The sequence below is a fragment of the Athene noctua genome, chromosome 4 (genome assembly GCF_965140245.1).
Source record: "Athene noctua chromosome 4, bAthNoc1.hap1.1, whole genome shotgun sequence".
In the NCBI taxonomy this organism is placed as follows: domain Eukaryota; kingdom Metazoa; phylum Chordata; class Aves; order Strigiformes; family Strigidae; genus Athene; species Athene noctua.
The window spans coordinates 29,466,851-29,489,563 of NC_134040.1; the positions used below are offsets into that span (position 1 = coordinate 29,466,851).

At 40.9% G+C, this 22,713-nt stretch overlaps 1 protein-coding gene across 2 annotated transcripts in view; it reads right to left on the reverse strand.

Annotated features, from left to right (window-relative positions):
- The window catches only part of CORIN (corin, serine peptidase), a 179,254-nt gene that overhangs the window by 66,439 nt on the left and 90,102 nt on the right, over window positions 1-22,713 (reverse strand). For both annotated transcript variants that reach the window (XM_074904747.1, XM_074904748.1), the window contains exon 6: window positions 9,516-9,629. In XM_074904747.1, the coding sequence (XP_074760848.1) occupies window positions 9,516-9,629 (114 nt within the window). The remainder of the gene's footprint in view (window positions 1-9,515; window positions 9,630-22,713) is intronic.

The window sequence follows — 22,713 nt, forward strand, 5'->3', positions numbered from 1 at the left end:
ATTATTCAGATCACCATAGATCATCTCAAACACAGCCAGTTCCCTGAGGTTCTGGATGCCTTTCTCAATGCTGGTCCATTTGCTCAGCTGACATAGGATATCATCCTTGTAGGGGTGCCTCTCCCTTACACTGAGCAGGAGTCGCTTCCAAAGGCTGAGGATTTGAGTCTGTTTCCCTATCAATGCCAGCATCCTTGGCCAAAGACCCAGCTGCTTGGCCTCTCTCCCCTCCATCTCAAAAGCACTGGCTCCATTGTCCCAGCATCGGAGCACCCAGGTGCAAATCTGCTCACCTCCCAGGCGGCCGAAATCTCTCCGCATATCTCACAGCTCAGTCGGGGATAGAGATCAGAGGATCACCTCTGGTCCTTCCTCCTGTTCCTGTGATGGGTCTGGCTCTTCCCCATCCCTCACTTTGTGAAATGACTTTCTGGTATATTTTGTTTTCTGTATCAGGGCGACTGATACTGGCACTGGCTGGCTCTCTGGTTCCGTCGCTGTGCTGGTGGAGGCGACTGAGACTGGCTCAGTATCTGGACCGGGGGGACAGGCAGTTTCAGTGAGTTCACTCTCAGGTTCTGTAGCCTTTTCTTCCCCTTGAGGGCAGCGGGTGGTATTAAAGAGGACACGGTAGGCATGGGCAAGTCCCCAACACATCGCAGCGAGTTGCGTCACCTGGGTTTTGCCCGCTTGGTAGCACACCCTTTCTAAGCACTCCATCAGCTTCTCAGGGCTCTGCATTTGCTCGGGAGTGAAATTCCAAAGCATTGGGGGTGCCCACCGACTCAGGCCTTTGCCCATCTTTCCCAAACCCCTTGCCACTCACTATTACCTGACCTCGGGGCAGGTTTCTGGGCACTGCTATTGTTAGAGAAGTGCCGCATGGCCAAAACCAAAATCAGGCAGGCATTCAGAAGGCATAGTGCCACAATCACACTGGCCTGCAGGCTCCAACGATAACTGACATTCCCCAAAGCCGAGAGGATCTCTTCCCCTGGCTCACCCACAGTGAGGGTGAGACCCCTAACGAAAGCCCAAACCGCAAACAGGTACCGGCCCGCCCCCCCGCACAGCGATACAAAGGCATTATAAGCATTCAATAGCCCGTATAACAACATAAGACCCTTTATATATTTTCCACCGATAACAAACGCCACCACAGGGATCATACACTGGATATAAGGATTAATCCAGCCCCACCATGCAAGCAAGTGGGCCATCATTGCAAACATTTTCTTATCAAACAAATACAAAGAGAAAAATTACACTCAACAGATTGTTCTATCACACTCTGGTCAGGGTCTGTCCCTTTTTATTCTTATTTTAGCCCCTTGTTGGTGCGCCAGTTAAGGCTGTAGTGGTTTAAGCCCTGCCCAGACCGGAGAGCACGTTGCTGTTGCCCCTCCCCCACCCTCAGCCGGTCGGGCTGGCAGTGAGGCACAAACCCCAGGTTAAAATAAGAAGAAATTTAAGACAACAGTGTGATAAACAATCTGAACAATAACAGTAGCAATGATAACAACAATAAACAGCAATAACAGTGAACAAGTCAAACAATATACAGAGAAATACCGCAAAATGGTCACGGAACAAAGCCGACGCGTGGATACCGCCACCAAAAGGCCAAAGAGAAAGTAAAATCAAAGTTTCCCACCCCTGGACCTGACGTCAGCATGGTATGAATAACCCGGCTGGAGATCCCTTCCCCCTCTCTCTCTGCTGGGGAAACTTAACCCTATCCTAGTTGAACCAGGACAATACAAAATAGAACAAAGTATAAAAAGTCAAATTTTCATTTTCTTTCTCACATATTGCTAAATACTGCCAAATATTTAATAATTAAATGGTGAATAGCAAATTTTCAGGAGTACAGAATATTTTCATTATTATGGAAATGTCAGCCACTGTGAAAGTTACTACTGCACTATCTTGAAACTGAAGTGAAACACCTTATGAATGAGCCTAGGATAAGGCTTAGATTTGGTAGCATATACTTTGATTGAAGGAGAAGTGTTTTAGCAATTAAAAATCAATTATTTAATAAACTTGATTATTAATTCATTATACAATTATAACTTTCAGTTATCTATAATGATCCCTACAGGAATAAGGCAGACTCTTCAAACTACTTGTACACTTATAACTTGCGTACATTGGCTGGACTTGAAGAAAATATATTTTCAGGGTTAATAATAATTTTTGCCATTTCTTTTTCATTAATTGAAGTTTAGTAGCTTTGCTTTTTTCTCAATAGAAAAAGAAACCTCTTCATTCCAAGGAGATTAATAACATAGCTGACCTCACACATGGCTGAGGCCTTTGTCTGAGTAGACATGCCCAAAGGTCTCTTCTTTGTAGCACTCTGAAATGGAAGATAATGAAAACTAAACCAAATATCCCAAATTAACATACCTTTAAAAGTGTGTTTAATTTAAACTGGGAAACAGCAGTTTTCACTGCTGTACAAAAACCATCATTTTCAGGTTATTACTTGGCAATAAAAATAACTAGTACAAGGTAACAGTAAGGTTGTCCTGAGTGTCTTAATGGTGTATTTCCATGTTTTAATAAGTTTTGGTAAAAATGTTCCTCTAATCACAGTCAGTCACCGAGGTGAGCTGTGCCAGTGTCGTCCCAACCTGCAGTGGGGTGGCAGATCTTGGTTCCTGAGACAGGGAAATGCCAGGCCAGCAGAGAGACTTGCCAGGAGCTGGCAGCTCACAAAAGATGCTGACAAGGCCTAGTCATTGCCAGAGCAACCACAGCCAATCCATACCTATAAAAGCAGCCTAGGGAGGGCCAGCAACCAGAGCATTGCATAGCAGTTTGTGTGGCAGTGAGCCATCATCCTAACAACTCAAGAAGTGAGCTCAGTTGGTGGTCATCACCGTCTCAGAAGGAGCTTAGCTACAGAATCCACCCAGCAGAAAGCTATGTCCTCTTCACTCCCCAGAATGGATGTGGCAACCCAGACAGAGCTCACATGAAAACATGCAGCCATCCAGGTCTCAGGCTGCAGGGTGTGCCAGAGCCTTTCACTGGTAACAGATGGCAGTAGTGAGAACAGCTGTGTGACCAAGTAGACCATCTGCTCACTCTGATGGCAGAGCTATAAGAGGAAATAGAAAGGTTAAGGAGCATCAGGAAGTCTGCAAAAGAGGTAGACAGGTGGACCAGGTTCTGCCCTCCCTGAGACAGAAACAGTAACAGCCACCAGAAAAAACCAAGATCAAGGGGATCCTGTATCCTCTCCTCACCAGGCAGAAGGTAGTAGCTTAAAATAAAGGAATGAATGGAGGCAAGTCCACGCTTGAGGCAGCAGGTGAACTCCCTCCTTGCCCACATCACCTTCCCAGGTGGTTCTGTACAGGCTCTAGATGAGGAAGGCCAGTCAATGGATGATGTGGATGATGGTCCATCTACACCAGAGGTGTTGCCAAGGTGAGAAAGGCCTACCTTCTATAGCACAACCACCTCCACAAGGCAGAAAAGACAGGTTGTAGTTGTAGGTGAATCTCTTTTGAGAGGAACAGATGGTCAAATATGCTGGACAGACCCTCCTCTTAGGAAGGTCTGTTGCCTGCCTGGGGCCTGGGTTAAGGACATAAATTCCTAGCACAGAATGGCCCTTGAACCATTAGCCATTACTAATCTTCTATGTGGGTGGCAATTAAGTTGCAACATATAGTCGATTAGAATCGGGGGGAGGCCAACAGGGAGTCGTAGTGGGATTCTACTATAGGCCACCGAACCAGAACAGAGAGGTGGATGAAATATTCTATAGGTACTTAGGAGAAATCTCATGATTGCTTGCCCTTGTTCTTGTGGGAGACTTCAACTTCCCAGACATCTGCTGGAAATACAACACAGAAGAGCAGAAACAGTCCCAGAGATTCCTGGAATGTGTGGAAGAAGATAACTTCCTGACACAGCTGGTGAATGAACCAACCACAGAAGGTGCCCTGATGGATCTCCTCTTTGTGAACAGAGAAGGACTGGTGGATGATGTGGCGGTTGGAGGCCAACTAGGGCACAGTGATCATGAAATAGTAGAGTTCTCTATTCTTAGAGAGGCCAGGAGAGGGCTAAGCAGAACTGACATCCTGGACTTCCAAAGGGCTGACTTTGTCTTGTTTAGGCACCTGCTTGACAGAATCCCTTGGGAGACAGTCCTGAAGGGTATAGGGGTCCAGGAAGGCTGGGTGCTCTTTAAGAAGGAAGTGTTAATGGCTCAGGAGCAGGCGGTCCCCAGGTGCTCTAAGAGAAGCCAGCGACAGAGAAGACCACCCTGGCTGAACAGGGAGCTTTGGCTAAAACTCAGGGAGAAAAGGAGAGTTTACAGCCTTTGGAAGAGGGGGCTAGTGACTCACAATGATTACAAAGATGCTGTGAGGCTATGTAGGGCAGAAATCAGGAGGTCTAAAGGCCAGCCAGAAATTAATCTGGTTTCAGCAATCAAGGATAACAAGAAATGTTTCTGTAAGTACGTCAACAGCAAAAGAAAGACCAGGGACAGTCTGCATTCCCTGCTAGACACAAGAGGAAACATGGTAACACGTGATGAGGAAAAGGCTGAGGTACTCAGTGCCTTCTTTGCCTCAGTCTTTAATAGCAAGACTAGTTGTATTGAGAGAATCCAGCCTCCTCAGCCAGAAGACAGAGACTGGGAGAACAACCCCCCCCTACAATCCAGGAGGAGACAGTCAGTGACCTGCTGCATCACAGGGACACTCACAAGTCTGTGGGACTGGATGGGATACACCCAAGGGTGCTGAAGGAGCTGGCTGGGTGCTCACCAAGCCACTTTCCATCATTTACCAGCAGTCCTGGCTGACTTGGAAGGTCCTGACAGATTGGAAATCAACCAATGTGTCACCTATCTATAAGAAGGGTTAGAAGGATGATCCAGGAAATTACAGGCCTGTCAGCTTGACTTCGGTGCCCGGGAAGCTGATGGAGCAGATCATCCTGAGTACCATCACATAACATATGTGGGACAACCAGATGCTCAGGCCCAGTCAGCATGGGTTTATGAAAGGCAGGTTCTGCCTGACAAACCTGATCTCCTTCTACAATGGGGCGACCTGCTTATTGGATGAGGGAAAGGCTGTGGATGTTGTTTACATTGACATCAGTAAGGCCTTTGAAACGTTTCCCACAGCATTCTCCTGGTGAAACAGGCTGCTTGAGGCTTGGATGGGCACACGCTTTGCTGGGTAAAAAACTGTCTGGATGGCCGGGCCCAAAGAGTTGTGGTGAACGGAGTTAAATCCAGCTGGCAGCCGGTCACGAGTGGTGTCCCCCAGGGCTCGGATTTGGGGCCACTCCTGTTTAACATCTTTATTGATGATCTAGACAAGGGGATCAAGTGCACCCTCAGTACGTTTGCAGATGACACCCAGTTGGGTGGCAGTGTTGATCTGCTCGAGGGTAGGGAGGCTCTGCAGAGAGACCTGGACAGGCTGGAGCCATGGGCTGAGGCCAACTGGGGGAGTTTCACTGAGGGCAAATGCCGGGGGCTGCCCTTGGGCCACAACAACCCCCAGCAGCGCTACAGGCTTGGGGAGGAGTGGCTGGAGAGCTGCCAGTCAGAGAAGGACCTGGGGGGGTGATTGACAGCCAGCTGAACAGGAGCCAGCAGTGTGCCCAGGTGGCCAAGAAGGCCAATGGCATCCTGGCTTGTGTCAGCAATGGCGTGGCCAGCAGGGACAGGGAAGGGATCTTTCCCCTGTACTCGGCACTGGGGAGGCCGCACCTCGATTCCCGTGTTCAGTTTTGGGCCCCTCACTACAATGAGGACATTGAATGACTCGAGCGTGTCCAGAGAAGGGCAACAAAGCTGGTGCAGGGTCTGGAGCACAGGTCGTATGGGGAGCGGCTGAGGGAACTGAGGGTGTTTAGTCTGGAGAAGAGGAGGCTGAGGGGAGACCTCATCGTCCTCTACAGCTACCTGAAAGGAGGCTGCAGAGAGCTGGGGTTGAGCCTCTTTAACCAAGTAACAAGCGATAGGACAAGAGGGAATTGTTTTAAATTGTGCCAGGGAAGGTTTAGACTGGATATTAGGAAGCATTTCTTTACAGAACAGGTCATTAGGCATTGGAATTGGCTCCCCAGGGAAGTGGTGGAGTCCCCATCCCTGGAGGTGTTTAATAGTTGCATTGACTTAGCATTTAGGGATACGGTGTAGTTGGGAACTGTCAATGTTACGTTAATGGTTGGACTGGATGATTGATCTTCAAGTTCTTTTCCAACCTTGATGATCCTGTGATTCTGTGATATGCAGGACAGGGAGGTGATTTGAGACAGCCAGGATGGCTTCACCAAGGGCAAGTCTTGCCTGACCAACCTAGTGTCCTTCTATGATAGAGTGACTATATCAGTAGATAAGGGAAGAGCTACAGATGTTGTCTATCTGGAATTCTGTAAGGCCTTTGACATGGTCTCCCACAACATCCTTCTCTAAATTGGAGAGATACGAATTTGATGGCTGGACTGTTTAGTGGATAAGGAGTTGGTGGATGGTCACATCCAGAGGGTAGTGGTCAACAGCTCCATGTCCAGATGGAGATCAGTGATGAGTGGTGTCCCTCAGGCGTTTGTATTAGGACTAGTACTGTTTAATATCTTCATCAATGACATATATAGTGGGATCGAGTTCACCCTCAGCAAATTTGCCAACAACACCAAGATGAGCACTGTGGTTGACATGCCTGAGGGACAGGATGCCATCCAGAGGGACCTGGACAGACTCAAGAAGTGGGCCTGTGTAAACCTTATGAGGTTCAACAAGGACAAGTTCAAGGTCCTACAGCTGGGTTGGGGCAACACTTGGGATCTGTAGAGGCTGGGGGATGAAGGGATTGAGAGCATCCCTGTGGAGAACAACATGAAGGTACTGCTGGTTGAAAAGCTGGACATGAGCTGGGAATGTGCGCCCACAGCCCAGAAAGCCAACCATATCCTGGGCTGCATAAAAAGAAGCATGGCCAGCATGTCAAGGGAGCTGATTCTATCCCTCTAGTCCATTCTAGAGAGACCCCACGTGGAGTACTGTGTTCAGCTCTGGAGTTCTTAGTACAGGAAAGACATGGACCTGTTGGAGCAGGGCCAGAGGAAGGCCACAAAAATGATCAGAGTGATGGAACACCTCTCCTGTGAGGAAAGGCTGAGAAACTTGGGGTTGTTCAGCTTGGAGAGACCGCAGCCTTTCAATACTCAAAGGGGGCTTTTAAGAAAGACGGGGACAGCCTTTTTAGCAGAGCCTGCAGTGATATGGTTGGACAGGATGATCTTCAAGGTCTTTTCCAACCTAGACAATTCTGTGATAAGACAAGGGACAATGGTTTTAAACTAAAAGCATGTCAATTCAGACTAGATATATGGAAGAAATTTTTAAAAATGAAGGTTGTGAAACACTGGCACAGGTTGCCCAGAGAGGTGGTAGGTGCCTCATCCCTGGAAACATTCAAGGTTGGATGTGGCTCTGAGCAACCTGATGTAGTTGAGGATGCCCCTGATTACTGCGTGGGGGTTGGACTAGATAACCTTCAACCAAACTGTTCTATGAGGTGACTTAGGAACTTGAGTGGGACAAGGACTGCAGGAAACACAGCATCTCTTATCAGATAAGCTTTCAGGCAAGTAAGTCCTCCTTCAGTTTTTCTATTTCTGCTGTGTCTTTCAAGAATTTCTTATTTAAAGTCCACCCTCTCTCCCCAACTCTTACCAAATACCCTCATAAAAGACATCCTCTGCCTATAAACCCTGTGTCATTTAACAGGCTTTCTTTTAAAGGTAATTTTAACTCACAACATTTATAATGCTTGTTTTTTCATGACATGTAATATTTTTATTCTTATATTACTAATTTCTTATTTTCCCATTTCTAATGGAACTTGGGAGCCATAGTCTCACAGGCATTTTCAAATTTTTTATCTCACAAAAACTGAAGTTAATACTGATAGGGAAAATTCGAGGATAAAAACATGTAATACTTTTATGTAACAGAAATTGTATCAACCTCCATTAAGTAAATTGTAGGCTATTAAAAGAAAAGCAATCTCTATCCTCATTCACATTGAGACCAGGAGGAAATTTAAGTCATCATTTATTCCTTGGAGTATCCCAGATAAAATCTATCAGCAACGTCCTTAAAAGCAGTTCTGTGAGTCTTGGAATGCCCAGGCTCTTAAATCACTAATAACAACAAATCTTTTGAGATGAGTCTAAACTGCACAGTCTGGAACTCAACCTCAGGTCTGACATTTTCCAAAGTCTGAATGCTCAGCACTGTTTTGTGGCATCATGTCCTACTACAGTCCCTATTTAGTAATTGTTCCATGTTTTCCTTCTTTCATTTTTTTAATCCTTTTCATTGTTTTCCTACTGTACATTTGCTCAGCTTTTCTAAAGGTGTTAGTAGTCCAAGGATGTTTTTGTCAACACAGAAGAACACATAGGAAAAACACATATCTCTAAAGATACATACTACAACAGAGAAATAAATAAGAAATTATGATATTAAGCATGTATATTCACTTTTCTTAAACATTTGTGGGTTTGTTTTTTTTTTTTCCTAATGCAGCATATACTGGGATTTATTTAAATAAACCACATCCAGGGTTGTGAGGCCAAGAGAACTTTCTAAACAGATGGTTTTCCATCTGCTGTAAAATCAATGCCAAGGGCTAGTGTTGGAGAATGGCTCATAGAACAAGGCCATAGCTCCCTGCAGGAGCTGGTCACAGCCACCTGAGGTAAACAGAGGAAAAAACCCAGGGTACAGTTATGCTAACAAGGAAGGAGATTCAAGGCTCAGTGATGCTAACAAGGACTGTTGTGAGAACAAAGAGATAAATTGGGGCACATTATGGCCTTGGGGGTGATAGAAAAATAGCCCTGGGAGAAAAACAGGTTCAAAGGAAGAAAGGTGTTTATGCATACCTGAAATACCACAAGGGGTTGGGATATTATAATGTGACCTTTTAGATGTATCCAATGGCTGAGATATTATAATGTAACCTTTTAAATGTATCCAATAGATTTGCGAGTAGCGTATTGTAGAGTGCTTATATAAGGTGTGATTTCTTTCAATAAAATCGAAGCTTGCTCTATCATTCACATTGAATCGGCTGCTTGCTTCCTCCGCCTGCCGCAGGCTAGGAAAAAGATGCAACTAACAGTCTTCAGTTTATTATCAGAATTGCTCTTCTGATACATGTTATTGATCCCTTGAAAAAAAAAAAAATGCCCCAAAAGACTTCTAATTTCCACATGACTCCTTGAAGAAATCTTAGAATCTGCTTCCAGGAATGAAATTTGATAGATCAGAAACACATGCTGCCACCAGTGAGCAAAGGTAAACACCTTCAATGGCAACTGAGAGAGTCCAAATGTCAATATATGCAAATAGTATGGAAATCTCCTATTCTGTACCAATAACCTTCTTTAGTTTTTAGATTTCCCTGAATGGATTCAGTGCTTCAGTGGAACACTGAAGTGTTTAAAAAACTTACTGCAATGGATCTCATCACTCCAATCATCGCAATCATTATAGCCATTACACTGCAGTTTCCCTGGGATGCAGATCCCACTGGCACACAAGAAACTCTCTTCTCCTCCACACAGTGCTGGAAAAAAGAAAAGAAAGAATGCACGTTAAACTTTTCAAGGTAAGAAAAAATAAGCAGAAGTGAAAGATAATTAGAACAATGAGTCTTAACTGATGCACTTAAGCAAAAAAACCCAAATTAACCAAATTCAAGAAAGTGCAAACTGGCATTTTCATCTAACTTGTTATTTCAAAACCAGGTATCTAGGCCAAGTTAATCAGTGAGGTTCAATCTAACATTAAGTCTAAAAAGCAGCTGTACAGAATAACTGTTAAAAACTGACCTTAGGATGGGATTAAACAGTTGCTTTTTTTCTTTTTTCCCATTAAATAGATTCATCAGATTAAATAGCCAACTAAAGTTACAATAGTCTTCCCAGCCTAGGTGTTCAGGAAAGATTACCAGTTTAGACTTAACAGTGTCATAGCACAAACACCTCTCTAGAGAGGAAGGATTCCTCAAACATTCTTATAACTCCCTGAACACTAGAAGACAGTCATCATTGCTATTCAATATATAGGACATTGACATACCCAAAGCTCTAGTCTGATTTTTTTTTTTTTTTGTCTCTTTAGGTATCCCACTGGAGATACCTTCCAGGGCCATTATGTTCAGAGGGAGGGAACTTACAACACCTTCCCATTCAAGTCCTTCAAGGCACTTAAATTACAGAGATGCAGATCACCAATAATTTGTTTGCACTTTATGCAACAGAGACCAAACTTCCAAGGTTGCTTTAAAAACACTGGCTGAGAAAAACTCTGTAAAGCATACAGATGGGGAAGGATATCAAGTGAAAATTACGTGAGGATGCCAAGTAAATATGTCAAGTAGAAAAGCAAATACTCAGTACAGAACCTGGTGGTTGGTTGAGGGGGGCGGGGGGTGGTTTATACAAAAGCCACAGCTAACAGTCAGGCTACTCAACAAAGCTAAAGCAAACTGAAAGTTTCACCTCCAGTAAAAGATCAGTTAAAAAACCCCAGAAACTTTGCTTTAAGCATACATATCTGAAATGAGAAATAGCTTTCAGAGCTGGAGAAAAAATTTCCTGTCACTTTGCCAGTGTCAACTTATTAAATGTATCCATGTGTGAGAACAGCAATTTCAAACAATAAAAATCTCATGCAAGTTCAAAATTGTACTCATAGAATTTCCATTGTAATTCAAGCTTTCTATCCAAGTTTGCCAAGAACAATAAGATCTCTAATTGTAGCTTTCAAACTTCACCAGAATGCAGATCACAGTTATGAAAAAACATCAGTTTCAGCAGCAACAGCTACAGAATCTCACTCCTCCATTAAAGTAATTTTGCACCTGATCACAACATAGCTCCATATTCTCATTTTAAAATGCCTAAATTTGAATTTTTCTTATTCTTATAGGAGAGTTCAGTTCCTATTTCTTCTCCCTTTATTCCCTGAACCTGATGCTTACCAAAGTCTGGAAAGTGTATTTATAATCTACATTTCAACAGCAAAAACCAAATACATAGTATTCTCATCATAATTTTGTATTCCTCAAAACATGTCTACCAACAAGTATATCCATGCAGAATACAGTTTTAAAATTAAATTAAGGAAAAATATCCAAAGTTCTAATGATATAATTTTTAGTAGCATGAGCTTTTATGACCTGAGTTTGGCACTGTAGTAAGTGATAGCACAAAGGTAACACACTACATAAATTCCAGATGAAGCCATTAATATATCAAGGACTAGGATGATGTCTGTGTCAACATTTTACCTGGTGCTGCACTCAGTAGATTTCCTAGCATAAGGAATTATGCTTAACAGGGAAGTATTAAGCACAATAATGTGCTGATCAAACACATTTTTCAGCAAACAAAAACTGACCTTAAGATGAGTCCTAAACTCACACACTGCTAACGTCCCATTTAAAGTCTTCTTTTTGGAGCCAGCATTTCACTTACAAAAGGAGGGGACGTTCTTTTTAATCTCTTCCAACAAAACAGTTGGTCATGAAGCAACTCAGAGCATACATGAGTAATCTCATTTATATGTCTTCAGAAGAATAGAATTATAAAAATGAAACAAAATGGAAAGTAAAGTGGTGCTGATGAAATCTGGCAGAGTTTCACAAAGCACACAGATAGAATTGAAGGCTATGAAAGATGAAAGGTAGAAAGAGCTGAGAAACATGAACTAATAAATATTGATTCTCCATGCTGCTACATCAATTTTTATCTGCTTTATTTTGTTGTTAAGCCATACTGTTTCATGGAATCTCAGGAATTCCTTATTTAGAGATGATCTTTTGATTTTATTAAGTGTATCATAAAACAGAACTTAATGGAAACTTTTTCCTAAAATCTCAAACACATGGCTTTTATCTTACAGTGTTTTAGACTCCAGGATAGCAAGTGTTATGCCTCTTTTTTTTGCACATGTACAAAGCTGACAGATAGGAGGCCCAAGCGATTTGTCCATTGACAAGCAAGCAATCGGGTGAGCAATTCAAAGTGGTTTATAGAACTGTATTCCTCAAAATCTAAACCTAAATCAGGAATTAAAAAAGTTATCTCCCTGTTTTGACAAAGTAAGCGTCTTACTTGTTGAAAGGTACTGGTCTTCTCAACAGTATCTTACCGAAAATTTTGACTGTTGGTGGGAGACCAATATCATAGAGTCACAGAATCACAGAATCATTCAGGTTGGAAAGGACCCTTGGGATCATCAAGTCCAACCATCAGCCCTACTCTACAAAGTTCTCCCCTACAGCATATCCTCCTGCATCTCATCTATACATCCTTCAGCACTGCTGTTGCCTTCACTTTGGTAAGGGAAAGTTTGTCAGGCTTGGTCTTACTCTAATACCTTTCTCTCTTCTCACTCTCTCACACTTCCAATGATGACCAGCATCCTTTCTAGACCTAGGCCTAAGATCTCCATGGTTTTGTACTATTTCTCAGTTGCACTGGTTTTCTTTTCACTGCTATTCTTAATCTGCAGCTACCAAGTACAACCTACAGCCTAGAATGCATCTTTTTGCCATTCTTTTGCATTCTTCAATCTACCAGGACAACTTGCCCATAGTGATTGTCAGAGCCATGAGTGCACCAATAGTCCTTGAATGCCCTGACTAGCCTCCCCTGGGGGCCACACCCTGCCCATGCACTCAGGCTCACCTGAGCACTGCTGGAGGCACAGTCTTATATCCAACTTCACCTCCTGGATGGATCCCTCACATAGACACCGTAGCTGATCTGCAGCCCTAACTTTGGCCCTGGCTCCTAGGTGGGCTTGAAGCCACTTTGAAGCCTTGCCACCAGTCCTGTCCCCGGTCCTGTCTCCTGACTGGGCTCTCTGATTGGACCCTGCACCTGGTTCATCACTTTGCCATGTCTGGGGCCAGCTGTGCCTGCTGCATTCAGGCACTGCAGCCCAGCAGTATGACCTCAGGTCCCAGCTTTGTCTGCCTGGAGGGAGCAGCCCGGATCATGCTGCTCCTTGATGGTGACCTGAGGTCCTTATCTGCTGGGTTACAGCAGGCTGATTGCTCAGCCTGGCTCCTCGTGGTGCCTCATTTCTGTTCGTCTGATGCTACCTGGCAGTCAACGACTTATCTCAAGTTCCAACAGCTGTTTGATGCCTCTGGCTAGCTATATTAGAAAACTAATGTGATACTGACAGGCAGATAGGGAGGTATTCCTTGTCCCCAGTTCTCCATTATTCTTTCAGTTATCCCAGATGCTACAGTACACATGCAAGACATCTTCACTGCAAAAGAAGAGTGCCCCATTGTTCCTGCACAGTGTATTAGGTATGCCACCATTTGCAAAGTGAGCATTCACTTTCTTTAAAACCACGCTTTCCTGAGCACCCTCCAAGTAACCCAACTCCTAAACATTAGAATATTAATAACTGGTTTTTTCTCTTCACTAAAAGTGAACAGTCATGTTTTGACATCTAGCAGGGCTCTTAGATTTTCAGTAGAGGGCAAAATCATCTTCTGTTGTCAGCCTACAATGATTATCACAGTTGCAACATATTCTCTATCTCATGATAACTGCTCTTAAATCTCATGGAAATAACACTGCCTCATTTTAAGGAAAGTTCCACCTGCAAATACAGCTAATATTCCCTTACACAATACAAGTCTCCATCACCCTTTTCCCTAAAATTCTTTCCTTTATTTTTTTGATTTATAAAACATCTCCCATTACGTTGTGGTTGAGGAGCAGACAGAAAATTTCTTTGAAAAACTCATTACTTTCTCTAGTGAAATTGAATTTTATTGCCTTGTCTTATTAAATACTATTACCATGTCTTATTAAATGCTTGATTTGATTTTTAACAGTGAAAAAAATCAGCTACTTACAAAAAATCCAAACATTACATTATTCATTAAAGATTAGCTAATTTATAAAAGCACTATGAAGCAATACCATAAAAAAAAAGCATAGGCAAGGCAAGATGTTCTTACAGAGTAAGGAATCTTTTATGTGTTCCAGAGATAAAGGTTCTCTTCCTAGGTCTGCTGCAAACTTTTTGCATCACCTTGGACAATTCAGGCAACCTGTGCCTTAGCTCTATACCTATAAAAAGATGAAAAAACTTCTCTGTTTTTTTGAGGTCTTTGAGGAGAAAAATCATTAGCCTCAGTACTACAAAGTTAATGCTGCAGGACTCTTATGAACTTATTTTCACACTGATGAATTGATATTCAAGATTTCCTGCAGGAACTGAATTGTATTTCTGTTTTGGGAAACATCAGGACAGCTGTCAGGGGAACATCACCGAATGCAAGAAAGTCAAGAGGAGAACCTGAAAAATACATCTCAATGGAAACAATATGATTTTTGAGACAGAACAAAGCCATTTAAACCTGCTATCTGTAAATGACCCATTTACAAGACCTCAACAGGCAGTCATGAAAAGACAATTACACCTGTTAAATCTGCCCTTGGGACTGTAGAAGGAGCCTTTAATGTGCCTACAAAAAATATAATAATTTCTGCTCATGATCAGCCTTCTATATAGAAATGTGATATTCTTCACAATTTGCCAAACCACTAAGTGTACAGTGGATGCTGTGATGTATCACTGAGCACCAGACATGTCTAAACATGCAGAGTGTGTTTTTCAAATATCACAATTAACTCCAGCTTGCATTGAATGCAAGTGCAATTAATTATCCAGATTTCCAATTTTATTTGTGGTCCTATCACAGCAGTTCTTTCTATTGCACTGTGGCAATGGATATATATACTCTCAGCACCTTCATTTTTACTCTTAACTTTTGGCAGCAGGGGATTTTTTTTTTTTTCAACATATTTACATGCTTTTCTAAGACTGAAATATTATTTTATCACCCCCAAGAAACATGGCAATCTTAGTCAACTGACATACACACCCTTTTATGAAGAATGTGTTTGTATTAAAAACTTATGTGAATAATTTCAGAATCTTTTCTATTACATTCCCAGGTGCATTCTCCACTTGGGCAGCACATGATCTTGATTTTGCAAGAAAAACATTATTTTCCAGTGGTGTAATGGGGCCATGGTTATTGCAGTGAAAGCTACTTACGCAATATATTTTAAAGAAGGTTTCTAACAAGCAAGGTAGGGCAAAACCACCAGCACCATCCTTTTGCAAACTCTTATTATGTGCTGCTCAGCAGGTGCCCTCCCTACCTACTGTGCAGTTGGACATGTTTCTTAACTTCTAACTGAAGAGTTACAGCCTCCCCTCTATTCTACCACTTTTGGAAGAGTATTACAGACTGCAAATACGATAGTCTTAACAGCAACATAAGGTCACATAGCATTCATATTCTCATTTTACAGGGGAAAAAAAATGAGCCACTGAGATATTAAGGTGTAGGTGCGTCTGCCCAATGAGAGCAGAGCTTCTTGGCTGCTGAAGTGTAGCAGCTTTGGGCTGCCTTTGTTCTCAGGGCCTCGTGGCAATTGGGGCCTTTGGCCAATGGGAGCCGCTATTGACCACAGGTCAGACTGGGCCTGGGGATCAATGGGGTCCCCTGGGGGAGCCATTGGGAGCTCGTCCCCTGGAGCAGCAGCTGCGGTCGAGGACTCTCCCCTTAGGTCAGGACGCTGCCCAAGGAAACTCCTCGAGGGGCCTTGGGTCGGGACGCTGCCCTGAGCAGGTCCTCGAGGGTGAGAGCCCTCACTTGTCAGGTGAGTGATAGAGCGTCTTGGGTTGTCGTTAAACCCTAGGTAGCAGGGCTTTGTAAAGCTTTGGGGTCGTCGTTAAACCCCAGGGAGCAGGGCATTAACCCCTCTAGAGTTCTTTGTTATGCATTCTGGGTTGCCGTTAAACCCTAGAAAGTTGTTCTGTTCTCCTCTCACAGACATTCAAACCTGTAATTTACGGAGAGCTAGTTACCTGTGTTAATAATAATTTATTATTATTTTTGGTGAGTGGCTGTTTAATTGAAAGCATCTGTAACATAAGGTGAAAATAATTAATAATAACTTCAATTGTCCAATCTAACACACATCAGTACGTGATTTTTTTTTTTTCCTAGAGAATAAAGACTCTGATGTTATTTTACATGTTCAAAAAATAGCTCCTGTCACCTTTACCTGTAGCTGCAAGAGCATGTTTCAAATGTGAATAAACCCCAGCTATAAAAATAAAGAGTCCAGTTAATTGGAAGTGTTCATACAACAGTTGAGAAAATTTTTATTCCAGTGCCTTGCTCAACATTACACATGGTCTCTGCAACAGTGACAGAAAGAATCTCATTCTATATTATAACATCACATTTTCTTTATTATGAGCCAAACTGTTGTGTTTCTCCAGTTCCCTGCCTTATGCATTGCACTTTCCAACTGCTATAATTGGTAAACTCTACAGGGGGTCCTAGAATAAATAGCCTTCTTCGGTATGGTCTCTAGTTCCCTGTAGACCAGTATTTATCCCACAGACGATGATGTCAGGTAAAAATAGAATATGATAACATAATCAAAAGATTGTAAATCATCATACAAGAAAGGCATTTGAGGTTGGAAAGGCAACTTTAACTGATTCGGAAATCTTACATTCTTCTAACTTAGGCTTTTATGCTATTTCCTGCATGTTCAAAAAAGAAAACAGCATAAATACATCAAAAATAACCATTAAAGGAACCATCTTGATCTGCTTGCAGATCTCCATCAGTACAGAACTTCACTGGTACTAAGAAAGCAACAACAGACTTCTACCTTCTGTGTGAATATGCCAATTTGGCCTGGGAAAGGACATTTATCTGACCATTTTTCCTGCAGATCAGAAGAGCAAAGATTCTGGAGTCCCATATTCATATCTGGACAGCGAACAAAAATGTGTTCAAGCACTTATAAATCATTGACTCTCCCTTCCTAATACATCTCTATCCTATTCTGCTCCTATCGATTCTGATTTCCATCTACTTCTCCATTTCTTCTCACTTAAAGTGAGCATCTTCCTGTTTATCTTGCATGTTATATGCAAACAAGAAGAATGAAATCAGTTTTCTTTTTCTCAGTTTTAGCACCCAGCAGCAATCAGAAGGAATTTTAAGAAAAATTAATCTCACCTCTTGCAGTCTTCTAACAGGCGATGACTGCATATGTTTGGTCAGCGCAGTGTTCAGGGCAAGAAGAGCACACACACTGTGAACAGTATTTCCAATGAATGTAATTTCTGCTTTCTACCAAAGTTTTCAGAAGGTTGACAATTTGATCATACCTCCAAGGCTCAGATTTTAATGGAAATTATAAAAGCCTTGTCTTATGCTGTAAAACAAACACTTTTGTTGGATGTTGAATTTCAATATTTGATCTGAAACCTAGAGGATATAGATTTGCAACCATTTGTAAGACTTTCTTGAACACCGCCAAACAGCTGCATACTCAGAAATACTGGGACAGTTTGAAACAAAGAAAAAGAAGAAATAAAGCCTGAAATAGGTTTCTGAAGTAGAACATTATGGACCATCCCACTCAGATTTGAAGAAGAAACAATGTTAGGTAAAAGGAAGCCAAAGCAAATGGAAGCCAAAGCAAATGGAAGCAATCCTTGCTGACAGAGAAACTTGCTTGTTTTAAACCTTCCCCAGAAAGGTTTACAATCTGGAAAAACTTCCAGAACCCTTGACTAAACACCACTGGTGGCAGAAAGTGCTTTATTTTACCTGGGTCTGGTGTACTATCAAGAGTGTCTCTGAGGAGCCAAGACCATTTATGTGCTGTACTTCCCAGCTAGATTACTGGAATGCCATCTATGGAGGATTATGTGGGCGGGTCCCTGGAAAACTGCAGATAGCACAGACTGAAATAAACATATTATTCTACCATCCTCGAGAAGGGCATCTGGTTACATTTCAAGGTATAGCAACAAAGCACATGACCATGAAAAGCGCTGCTATTTTTTTTTCAAAGTGGAGACAACATTCACTGTCTAATGCTATGAAATAAGTAGGAGGTATCAAATAAAATTATCTTTAAAACAACCAAAAGGGGATACTCTTCATACAATGCATAGATAAGCTGTAACACTTTGCAACAGGATACTACGGGTGCTAAAATGTACACAGATCCATGAAACAAAGGTATACAATAATAGAAGAAAAATCTATGGTGGGTCACAAATGGCAGAGAAGTCCTTGAATCTTAAACAGATGAAAAATACAGGAGTATTTTGGAAAAGTATTGCCCCATAGTCCTGCCCTGTTCTACTCTTCTCTGAGCATCTGATTTTGGTAGCTTTTGGAGTCAGCATTACAAGGTAGATGGACTTTTCATCTGACTCAATACAGTCACAATAGCAGTGAGACACATAGAAATCCCTGTATTCATTCTCTTGCCTGCAAATTTTCATCACCCTGTACCCTATGTACACTGCAGTACAGTGTATTCATCTTGTAGCTGTGAATTCTATAAAGTTTTGATACTAGGATCATGATCACAGAATGAGGAAAGTTGGTAACTCGTTCCCCCCAGGAAACTGTCCATTCCTCTATTACCTTACAATGCAAAACCCCATGGGAGAATGAACACAAAAGACCTTTCTCTTCCACTCAAGTGGCCTAAAAAGGCCACATAGTAAACTCCAAGCTGGCAAACAGGCAAAGAACAGGAAGGCAGGCAAAGATAAATGGTGGGGGAGGCAGAATGTGAGAAAAAACAAATGTAGAGTCAACAGAACTAAAGGATGACTGCTTGGGGGCAATAATTTTTTCAACTGTGAATGTTTCCTCACTAACACTATCACAATCCTGAAAAACGTTTAGTCTCCCTCAAAAAATTACTCCACTACTGCTGTTTTTGCAGCTGCTCAGTATCAACGTTACCCATATACAGATCACCTTTCTCTTCTTGCCACTGCATTAAGTGAATGCAAAGGAACAAAAGAAAGATAATGTCTTTCTGATTTTAAAAGTTCTTTCTCAAATAAATTCTCTATTGGATATTCATCATTAGCTTCACATTGCCAACAGAAAAAAAAAAAATCTGGTTGTAACCAGATACTGCCTTTGAATCTCTGCTCAAAGGTATTCCTCAAAGACAATTCTCTAAATTAATAACTGTGAAAAATCCTGGAAGATAAACTGGGGAAAAAAAGAGTATCAGAACAATTTAAATTGGTATTGTATTCTTGGAACAAAACAAAACAGGATCTGAACTAGTTAAGCATATTTGGTTAAGAGAATTAGTAATTTCCTTGTATACTTTATATTCATTCTCTAGAGTATTTTCTGTATTGTTTGCACTATTGCAGCTCATGCAGGACAAGATAAGGTATGATGATAGCCCCAAGAAGAAAGTTTGAACTATTCAGCTGAATTACTACAAAACTCAAAGCTAAACTTAGGTAAAGGCAATGCTATTATAAGAGAGAAGTACTGCTGAAGTCTATAATTGTGGTGTTACTACACCTATTAACTATCTGTTTTTACAGTATCATAAAATGTTATACATTAACTGTTAATGACTATTGCTAATATTCTTAATTTGGTGCTCCAATTAAATGCTTCTTATCCAGCTTAAACCAAGCTAAGAGCTCCTGTGGTGGCATCTTCAAACAGCTGAAAGAGCTTACTCCAATTATACATGCATTTAGCCCTTTCATGCCCTTGAACATTGCAGGGCATTTATCAACATGTACAATAATTAATTTCTATGTTTTTGCCAAGAAGAGAGATTAACCAGGTTATCAGCAATGGCTTTCCCGCTCACCAACTATTATAGCTTTTCTAACCAGAAAAAATTAATTAAAATAGTTTATCCAACTGAAAAACTGCTGCAATAACCAGTGAGTTAAAAGTTCACAAAGATTCGTCTTACAGAAAAGTTCTGTGTTATTTATAATTTAATGCTACTTATAACATTGTGTGTTACTTACACACATACTTACCTACCTACTTTCATCCCTTCTCATGATTTTTTTTAATCATTCCTTTTTACAGATTTAAAGTTTAACTACTAATAGGAAGGCATATCCATTCGTAGTATATAGGAATTATTAGAATACCCAGAAACCATTGCAGCATGTCAAGTCCCTTTCTTACATTGTTCAGAAAAGAATTAAACAAGTAAATGAGCAATATCTTTCAAGAAACAGACATAAAAAGAAAAAAAAAACAGTAAGTTAATGTTTCCGTTAAATCTGAGTCAGGACTAAAATCCACAATGTTCATTCCAATAGGAATGAAATTTTGATCTCAGGAGGATTTGCAATAAAAGGTACCTGAAAAAAAATGTACTTTCATATGTTTAACTTTCACTACTTGAAACATTGCAAGAAATTCTGTGGAGAGATAAAATCTTCTAAGACAAAACTGTAAATTTGTTCTTGGAAAAATTATATGAGAAAATATTTTCAGAATGTGACACAACTGATAGCTATTTAAAAACAGTTTTTCACTGGAAAAAAGGTCTCACAGTTTGTGGGTTTTGTCACATACTTTTTTTTAAGAAACAGTAAAAGAACAGTAAAAATAATATGCAACATAGCAATGCAATAGAGTTCATACTTTATATTTAAATGTTAATGTACTATGTCTTTTATAGATCTTAAATATTAATATTTATTACAAATCTCATGGCTATGAAGTGCAGCTCAGGCCTCTTGTGCATAATTTTTTAACAGAAACAGATATTCATGATGCCTCTACTAATAATACAAAAGTGAACATAGACAGTTCCATACTGTCACTTACACAATTTCACTGTATAAAAAGCAGAAGCATCCTATTCACTGGTACTTTTGAAAGCATTTTACCATTCAAATTAACTAAAAAAATCATTTCAGGGCTTTTGCAAATGCTGCATGTTAATGCAAGTCGGCTCACTCCGTTGCCTTACTTCTCATTCAAGCTACTGTGTATTTTTTTCTCCACAGTTTTAACAGCATCAAATATGTTGTCAGGTCAAAGCAAATAAAATAACAGAAAAACACAGTGACAGTTGAAAGAAAGAAAAACAGAGCTGGAATATTTCTGTGAGTAGGGATATGTATAGCAGCCTCCAGGAAGGTTTCTGAGACTTCTCACCCCCAGAATGCATTATTGGATTCATGTGGAATGAATGACTGATGATGCTTCCCCTTCACTTTCTTACATGCTCACAACTCATTAGAACTGTGAAACCAGTTCTATCTTAAATCTCAACAGCTGGATTCCTGAAACTATTTTCAGAGTAGCTGATTTTCTCATCTACTGCATATTCACTTGTCACTTGTGTGAAATGGTATCAACCTGACAGATGCAGCCTGGTATACAGAACTGCACCTTTTCCTCTGTGACATATTTTTGTACACTCGGATGGTTTTACTATAATGGCACATGGCTAAGATTTCCCAGTACATTCAGTACATCTGCGATCACATCAGGAATGTATGTCGTAATAGCTTCTCCACAGTGGAAAAGTGCACTCAATTTGCAACGCCTGTGAAGGAAAAATCTAAATAAAGAGAAAAATATCAGCAGCGACACATGTACAAGTATATATCTGCTAGGTAATCCCAATTCTAACTAATAAACATTTTTCAGGAAAGCTGGTAATTGCCCCAGAATAAATGCTCTGGATTCTAACTAGATCAGTCATACATCAGGCATACATTCTCCAACAGAGCTTGGAAAGGCATGTGAGGTTCAAGGACTTTTTGGAGGAGTGATCATTTTCAACTCAGAAAATGTGGAGGATATAGAGTATTTAGTCACAATCAGACAAAAATAATCAAGAGAAAAATTTGTTTTGCACTGGGTGATATTGTGCTAAAATAAGCAGTATAACAGCCAGACCTTATTTTTGATAAATACAAGAAATAACTAAAGCCCCTAAAGAGAATCACATCATCACACAAAACAAATTATATGCAAGGCATATGTGGGCAGGGAGGGTTTCACTGCACATAATCAGGAAGCACCAGTCCCCAAAAGAAACCACAAAGTTGAGACATAAGCAGTCATATGCCAAGGACATGCTCTTGGAATTTCCAGGAATTCCCTGAGAAGAATGTGAAGAGTGCTCTGGGCTAAACCCTAGGTAAAAAGGAACTGGAACAGTGAACTGACCACTGCTGTTTGGTTTTACTGTGTTCAGAGAATTCTTTCAAATTCTTTCAAATATACAAACTGCAGAAAGAAATATTCAAGTACAGCATAATTTATTTCAGTAGGAGAAACAGCCTAGTGAACCTGGACTCTCACCTTTTGCAGTCATAGAGGAATCACATAAGAACAATTCTTTTAAATAAAAAAAAGTCAAAATACTCTCTATAGTCTATCATTCTACATGAAAACTATTCATATCCAAGCATTATGCATAATAGTTAATGAAAAAATGAATTTTAAATGTCTTTTGTTTTATACAACAGGATGTCAGAGCTGCCAATAAGCACCTAGGGTCTCCACAGTCCATCAGCCTTTACTTCATGACCCCTCAAAACACACCCTAACGGATGGAGAGAATCCAACTGCTAAAAAGACTTGGTCCAGTGATTAAGGGCTACATCATTATGCATCTGAAAGTGTAATCCATGATATACAATCTTAATTGTAGCATTAACTAACATTAAAAAATACACTATATATTCTCCTTTTAAGGGTATAACTTTTCAGGGTTTTTAAAAAAAATTAAAAACCAATTTTC